The sequence below is a fragment of the Trichechus manatus genome, unplaced genomic scaffold (genome assembly GCF_000243295.1).
Source record: "Trichechus manatus latirostris isolate Lorelei unplaced genomic scaffold, TriManLat1.0 scaffold00133, whole genome shotgun sequence".
Classification (NCBI taxonomy): domain Eukaryota; kingdom Metazoa; phylum Chordata; class Mammalia; order Sirenia; family Trichechidae; genus Trichechus; species Trichechus manatus.
In genome coordinates, this window is record NW_004444069.1 from 4,087,714 (window position 1) to 4,096,210 (window position 8,497).

At 41.7% G+C, this 8,497-nt stretch overlaps 1 protein-coding gene across 1 annotated transcript; it reads right to left on the bottom strand.

Moving 5' to 3' along the window:
- Positions 1-215: 215 nt before the first annotated feature.
- On the bottom strand, positions 216-2,847 carry LOC101357321 (tax1-binding protein 1 homolog). The gene is given in 3 exon segments (XM_023739378.1): positions 216-1,528; positions 1,530-2,220; positions 2,223-2,847. Coding segments are annotated over 3 exon segments (2,421 nt in total). The 3' UTR covers positions 216-423.
- Between the last annotated feature and the right edge of the window lie 5,650 nt (positions 2,848-8,497).

Sequence of the window (8,497 nt, forward strand, 5' to 3'; positions counted from 1 at the left end):
TGGCTAGTGGTTTGTCAATTTTGTTGATCCTTTTAAAGAACCAACTTTTGGTTTTGTTGATTTTTTCTATACTCTATTTCATCTATTTTTGCTGTGATCTTTATTCTTTCCTTCTGGTGGCTGTAGACTTCTTTTGCTGTTCTCTTTCTGTTTGTTTGAGTTGTGTAGCTATTGTTTTGATTTTGTCCCTTCTTTTTTTTTTTCTTAAAGCAGTAAGATTAACAGAGGTTAAAATTATATTTATTGATAAGCCAAAGATCAACCCTAACCTTAGTAACAACACCAAACTGCAAAGTAGCTCTTGGTCAGAAGTGTGGAAGAGGGTGCATGGAAGGGTGAAGCTACACCTTGTAGTCTCCTAAGTGGTCTACTGGAGGTGATTTTTTTAAACTGCTAAACCGTATTAACTCATAATAAAAGTAACTAGTCAAAATTTAAAACATTCTGATCAAAATGGGTCTCAACATGCCTTTCAAAGCATAACTGGTCATAGTCAGGAGGGAACTGCTCGCTGCAAATTGGGCACACCTTCCAGTGACTTACAACGTGTTCTTCAAACTTGCTCTGATCATAGTTGGGAGGGAACATTAAGTCACAGAGGGGACACTTCTTGTGAACATCAAAGCTGGAATCAAAGCAAAAGCCTGTTCCATGCCCGTGTAAATGCTGACTTGGAGGATCAGGAGCAGTGGGTACATTCTTGTCTTCTTTGCTATCCTCAGGGTCTTCTAAATCATCAGGCCGACTAAGGTTTCGAGCAGGTTGGCTGCAGACAACATTGTCTTCCAGTCCCCAAGAGTGTACTCTAACAGGTGGCCTCTGAATTTCATCTGGATAAAAAGCACCATCTGCTCCATCTCTTGTTTCTTGTGCTGCATAAGGATTACCATACTGCAGAACTGGTTGTTTATTTGGCACTGCAGGAACATGACCATTTTGCTCTGAGCATGTGTTGAGACATTGTGAGACCTGCTGTGGACTCTGGGAATTCTGACCTTCCATTTTTCTTTCTGCTTGATTTTCTAGACTCCTTTTAATTTCCTTCTCCCTGGAGATGTTATCCAAGTGTGAAGTTAGACCATTTATTTCTTTGTCTTTCTTTGCCAACTGAAGTTTATAATTGTCTTCTACTTCAGCTAGTTCTAGTTTAACACTTTCAGCAATTTTCACTTGTTCTTTCCATTTCAGCTCCATTTTTGCAAGTTCATCAGCGTATTTATAGCATTTTGTTTTCTCATCCTGCAAGAGTTGTTTACATTTTTTATACTTTTCTGTTTTTTCAGCAATTTCTTTGGTCATTTCACAGGCTTGCCCCTTTGTTACCATGTCAAACTCGGTCTCAGCTGCGGAAGCAGTAGTAACTGGGTCTGTGTTTATTGAGGCATCATTCGCTTTCTGCTGACTCCCAATTTTCTTTGTGAGGACACTATTATTATTGGCTGATTGGTATGAAAGTGTATTTAGTTGTTTCTGGAGTCTCTGATATTCTTTGAATTTTTCCTTATAATGGTCTGCCGCCATCTGAAGACAGTTTCAGATCTTCAGCTTCTCTTCTCAGCTCGTGTTCCAGTGTATCAGTCTTTTCCTGATTTTTTTTCACAGAATTCAGTTTAAGTTCTGCCACTGCATCTGCTAACTGCTTTTTTACTTTCTCATTTTCCAAACGTGCAGTATGTAGATCTGCCATCGTCTTATCTCATACATTGACAGCATCACTAAGCTCTTTAGCCAGAAAGACAACTTCTTGCCGAGTTGCCTGAACCTGTTCCTCTGCCTTATGAAGTTGCTCCTTTAAAACAAACGTACCTTCCTTATTTGAAGCGATAAGCAAAAAAGCCCTGTGAAGATTTTCCTTTTCAGCCAAACAGAACTGCAGTCTACCATTCTCTTCTTTGACATGAGTAATCACGCTTTATTTGTTCCCATGTAAATTCTTTAAAGTCTGGACCTCTGACACAAGCTTGGTAATTTCTATTTCTGTGTTCTTCAAATGTACCTTATAAAGTTCCTTCTCATCCTTTTCTGTCTTTAACTGACTTTCAAGTTGTTCTCTTTCATGTTGTACCTTCCTAAGCTTGTCTTTCAAGCTGTCTAGTTACGTTTCTTTTTCAATTGCTTTATGTGTCACTGACACAATATCTTCTTCAAGTTGGAGAGCTTTGGATGTAGCATCACTGCATCTCTTCTTCAGCTCTTCATTTTCCATTTTTAAACTTTTGATACTTCAATAAGACCCTTTTGCTCTGCTTGTAGTTGGTCACATTTTTCTTTCTCCTTATTAAGTTCACTTTCCATTCTTCCAACTTGTTCTCGAAGTTGTGTTGTTTCTTTTTCCAGAACAACAATTAGCTTTAATAGTTCGTCTTTTTCTTTCATGGTTTTCTCAATTTTCAACGCAAGAAGGCCAGCTTTTGTGGTCATCACCAACATGTCAGAATTTCCTTCATCTTCCATAGTAAGCAATTCTTCAACTGGAGAAGAAGCTCGAAACTGGAAAGGTGTACTTGCTGCACGTATTTCACCCTTATGGGTAGCATAACAGAACTGATAAAATTCTCCATCATCATTTGGAAGGTAATATCCTTGAAATGCTAGAACACAATTGACTGTTGATCCTTCTACATAATGTTCAGGCATAGGGGACCATAAAAATGTATAATAATCACGAGCAGTACTCCATCCAACCTTGAATATACCAACCCAATCTTTTGGATGTGGATGGATATGTGCAGTTAAGGTGTAATGACATTCCAGGTGTGCATTAGGAAGATAACTCTTGGCCACATTTTGAAAGATAACATGTGCAAAGTTGGACATGTGCAATGGGACTTCTTGAAAGGATGTCATTGTGTATCTTTTGAGGCTGAAGCAGCTTGGCTTCTTGTGTCCCTTATCTCTTCAGCTTCTGCATCCTATGGCTTCTCGGCCCTTGGGCCTCATGCCCCATCTGCCCTGCTGGGGCAAGTGTTCCAAAGCTCAGTAGCTCCACCAGTAAGCGCCCTGAGACACCCCACTCCTCCAGAAAGCCTCATGCACACAGACACTCAGCTCTCTCGCTCCGTGGGTCGGCAAGCCTAGCTCCACTGATAAGTGCCCAGAGGCACCCCACTCCACCAGGAAGCCTCCTGCTTACAGGCATTCAGCTCTCTCGCTCCGTGGGTTGGCTCCAGCGCTGTCTTTCACCGGTCTGCTGGTTCTGCTGCTGTTGGTTCTCTGCTGCTGCTGCTTCTCTACTGCTGTAGGTTCTCTGCTGCTGCTGGTCCTCTGTCACTGCCTCACATCTATCCATTCACAGTTTTAAAACCACTTCCACATTTTAGGTATCTGTTAGAGCAGCACCCCACTCTCTCAGTACCAAATTCTGTCTTAGTCATCTAGTGCTGCTACAACAGAAGTACCACAAGTGGATGGTTTTAATGAAGAGAAGTTTATTTCCTTATAGTCAAAGTAGGCTAAAAGTCCAAAATCAAGGTGTCAGCTCCAGGGGAAGGCTTTCTCTCTCTTGGCCTTCTCATCAGTGTTCCCCCAGACAAGGAGCTTCTCGGCGCAGGGACCCCAGTCCAAAGAACGTGCTCTGCTCCCAGCACTGCTTTCTTGATGGTATAAGGTCCCCCCGTCCCTTCTTTTTTGATGGGTGCATCTATTGCTATAAATTGACCTCTAAGGACTGCCTTTGCTGTGTCCCAAAGGTTTTGGTTTGATGTGTTTTCATTCTCGTTTGATTCTAGGAATTTTTTTTATCACATCTTTGATTTTTTCTATTACCCAGTGGTTTTTAAGCAGGGTATTATTTATTTTCCATGTAGTTGATTTTTTTTTCCTTGCTCTTCCTGTTGTTAATTTCTACCTTGATGGCATTGTGGTATTATCTCAATGTTTTGGATTTTGTTGAGGTTTGCTTTGTGGCCTAAGATGTGCTCTATTCTGGAGAACATTCCATGTGCGTTGGAAAAGAACGTGTACTTAGCAGCTGTTGGGTGGAGTGTTCTATATATGTCTTTGAGTTTAAGTTGGCTGATTGTGGCCTTTAGATCTTCTGTATCTTTGTTGAGTTTCTTTCTAGATGTTCTGTCCTTTGCCAAGAGTGGTGTGTTGAAGTTTCCTACTATTATAGTGGAACTGTCAATTTCTCTTTTCAGTGTTGTTAAAGTTTGTTGTACATATTTTGGAGTCCTGTCATTGGGTGCGTAGATATTTATTATGGTTATGTCTTCATGATGGATCATCCCTTTAATCATGATATAGTGCCCTTCTTTGTCTTTTATGGTGGATTTTATTTTAAAGTCTATTGTATCTGAGATTAGTATTGCCACTCCTGTTCTTTTTTTGGTGGCTTTTTGCTTGATATATTTTTTCCATCCTTTGATTTTTAATAAATGTATGTCTTTATTTCTAAGATGTATCTCTTGTACACAGCGTATTGATGGATCCTGTTTTTTAAATCCATTCTGTCACTCTCTGTCTCTTTATGGGTGCATTTAGGCCATTTATGTTCAGTGTAATTATTAATAGGTGTGAATTTATTGCTGTCATTTTGTAGTGCTTTTTTTTGTGGTGCTGACAATTACTTTGTTCATCTTACTCTCCTGTGCTGAATTCCTTTTGTTTGTGGATTTTTTTCGTTTCTTTTGTTTTTGTAGATTTTGTTTTTACTGAGACCTTAATGTTTTTCTGTCTTTTGATGAGTAGGTTTGTTAACTTCTTTGTGGTTACCTTGAAATTTACCCTTGTCTTCCTAGGTTTGGACCAGTTTATTATTACCTGGTATTGCCTTTCCTTCCTCTCCATTAGAAAGTTCTATACCTACACTGCTTATTCTCTCTTTTATTGTTCTGATGTTGTTGCCGAGTAATCAGAGTTTAGTCTTATTGTTTCTTCTCTGTATGTGACTTTTCATTTTTCTCAAGCTGCTCTCAGCATTCTTTCTTTGTCTTTGGTTTTAGTGAGTGTGATTATGATATGCTTTGGTGATTTTCTTTTGGGGTCTATCCTATATGGGGTTCATTGAGCTTCTTGGATGATATTTCCTGATATTTCATCCTTCCTAATATTAGGGAAGTTTTCTGTCAACAATTCTTCAGTGAACCTCTGTGTTTTCCATTTTCTCCCCGTTCTGGAACTCTGATCACTCGAAAATTTTTGCTTTCGATTGTATCCTACATAGTTCTCAGGGTTTCTTCATTTTTCTTTGTTCTTTTTTCTAATTTTTCCTCAAAGTTGTAGCAAAGTGTTTGTCTTCAGTTTCGCTGATCCTGTCTTCCATCATTTCAAACCTGTTCCTCAGCCCTTCTGTGACACTGTCCATTTCTGAAATCTTGTTGTTTATCTTTTGGATTTCTAATTGTTGTTTTTGTATGATTTCTAGTCGTGAATTTATTTTGGCATTTTGTTCTTGTATTATTTTCCTGAATTCTTCCATTTTTTTGTCGGTATTTTCCATGAATTTGTCTGCCTTTTCCATGAATTGTCTATTTTTTTCCTCATGTTTGTCTGCTTTTTGATTCAACTCTTGGATATCTCTGAATATTAGAGATTTGAATTCCCTATCAGGTAGGTCTAGTGCCTTCTACTGGAAAGTCATCTGATGTTTTATTTTGGATGCCTACTGGAACCATCTTGTCCTGTTTTTTTTTAATATGTTTTGATATTGTCTGCCATCTTCGGGACATTCAGTAGTTAGTTTCTTCGTTATTGATTGTAGATTTATTTGTTTTGTCCTGTTTTTTTGTTTTATTTGGTTATGTCTGAGCAGATGGGCCCTGCATTCTTTGTTGTTTGCTCTTCTGTGGACACGATATTTTTCACTTCCTTGTCCAATGGGCAGGGCCAGTCACTGAGCTATGGTGCAGCAGGGCAGGTCCAGCTGAAGGGGAGGGTCTGGGATGGGTTGTTTGTGGCACGTACTGGGGCCAACAAGGTGAGCTGGGGGTTAGTGCAGGGCAGGTTCCGGTAGGCCATGCCTGTGCTGCTTGGGAGTGCAGTGTTTGGCACATGGTGCAGATAGGCAGGAGGGAGGAGGAGGGGGAAGTTGTGATGTGTGGAGCAAGGTTGAGTATGGAAAAGAAGAGAGAGAGGAGAGACAAACAGGAGCAAAAAAAAGTGGTGAGGGGTGGAGAGACAAAAAACCAAGAAATGAAGAAAAACAAAAAGGAAAAAAAACTTAAAAAAAAATGCCCCCAGGGATCTTACCTGCGCGGCTGTGCAGATCGGGGAAGCAGCTCCCAAGCCGCGCAGTACAGCCCAGCTAGAAAGGGTGGAGATGATACACAGTGCCAGGTATTCAGAAGACAGGAAAACAAGGTAAGCAGAAAGAGACAAGAAATGAAGAAAAATAAAAAGGAAAAAAGAAAGAGAAAACAAACAAAAAAAGAGAAAAAAAAAGCCCCCAGAGATCCCAGCATGGCTGCGCAGACCAGGGTTCCCTAGCTGAGCGGCACTTCACAGCCTGTCAAGAAGAAATAGAGATGGCACATGGAGTCAGGTATTTGAGAGAAAAGAGGAGGAGGAGGTGAGAAGCAGTGAAGAAACCAAAAGAGGTAAAAAAAAAAAAAAAAAGCAACACCAGAAACAAATGGCAGTGAAAAAGCCAGCTGGTGTGGGTGGGGAGAATCCTTGCGGCACAGAACCAGTATCTCCTGTGCCGTGGTTGAGACCCACCGGGAAGCAGCAGATTGGCCCACGGGGAAGCCCTGGATCGGCCCGCTTGGGAGCAGTGAATTGGCCCTCTGGGAAGCCGGGAATTGGCCTGCTGGGAAGCCAGGAATCAGCCCACCAGGAAGCAGCAAATCGACCCTCTGGGAAGCAGCGAATTGGCCTGCCAGGAAGCTGGGAATCAGCCTGCCAGGAAGCCGCGGATCAGCCAGCTAGAAAACAGCGAAGGCTGAGCAGGGGGAGGCAGGATGGGGATGGGAAAGCATGTCTTGCTGATTACCAGGTGCTCTGTCTCCTGCTGGGAGCTCTGTGAATCTGCTTTCCCATACTCCCTGTCTGCTGATCTCTGCCAGGAGTCCAAGATGGTGGATTCATGCTGTGTTAGCTGATAGGGGATCTCTGCTTGTAACTCTCCTCGCTCTCTGTTTTCTGTCAGTTTCTTATTCCATTCGGTGCTTGGTTGAGTTCTTTATCTCTTCATTTGACACTTAGGGTTCCAGGATTGATCTTTGTCTCTGTTTTACTTAGTTTTTCAGGTCTTTGCTGTGGAGGGATGTCGTGGTACTTCTGTCTGTAGTGCTATGTTGGCTCCACCGGTCCTCTCTTCATGGAAACATTGTCACTGTGTGTCTTACTATTTTGTAGGCAGAGAAAACCAACCAAGAGGCCTGGTGATGAAGAAATTTCTGCAAATGGGGGCCATAAATATGATTACAGAGACTGGAAACTGGACAGGGCATGGTGGCTGGAATTCTAAAATCTCTTCTCTTTCGTTCAGCACTTTGTCTAGTGAAGGTGGGGCCAACGAACCAGCTTCCTTATACCTCTTATTCTGACAAAGTAGTAGAGAAGAATCAAATATGCAATCACCCAGAGCCTTGTTTCTCACAAATATTTGATCCATTGGTGGTGATATTTTGCCTATTTCTATTGCCACCTCATGCCATGGATTAGCAGTGCCCTCTTAACTATTGGAGGCAGAGTCATCAGCGCCTTTAAGACTAGCTAGACTTGAGAACCAATTCAGAGAAATCATCTTTATGATTTTGTTCCTCTAGAGCCACTCTCTGTCCCAAATGTCTTAGGCTGGGTTCTCTAGAGGGGCAAAACCAGTGAAGCTTCTATGTATAAATATATATAGATTTATTTATTTCAAGGAAATGGCTCATGCAGTTGTGAAAGCTGGCAAGTCCCAAATCCGTGGGTCAGGCATCGGGCTGGAGGCTTCTCCTGACTCATGTGGTTGCAGGGGCTGATGAACCCAAAATCTACAGGTCAGGCAGCAGGCTGCTGGCTCATATCACCTGAACTGGAGGTCAGATGATGACGAGTCAGATGCAGGATCCAGAGAGAGAGAGTGAGCCTTGCTGGAACATCATTTATATACTGGAGGCAGGAGCCACATCCCCAAGGAAACTCCACTTTCAACTGATTGGCTGCTCATGTCAGATCTCATAATGGAGGTGATTACATTACATTACATCGCATTATGAAAGAGCAGTCAGTCCAGTGTCTGCCAAATCACTGAGAATCATAGCCTAGCCAAGCTGACACATAGCATTAATCACCCTACCTCTGAGTGCATTCCTTGGAATTTTTAGAAGATATCTACAGGAAGGAAAATAATGGAGATCGGCCCTTTGAATTTGTGTGTCCTCAGTGCTGCCGAAAAGGTAATTCTAGATGGACACAACAGTAAAAGAGGATTTCTAAGAGACTCAGAGTTCCTAGGAGGCCAGGTTAGTGAAGTTTTTCCCCTGACAATAAATGTTTGGGATCTGGGCTCTGCAACTCACTTCATCTAAACCTTGGGCCTTTTCTGGCCAGGTGAAGCCATGTCTATAAC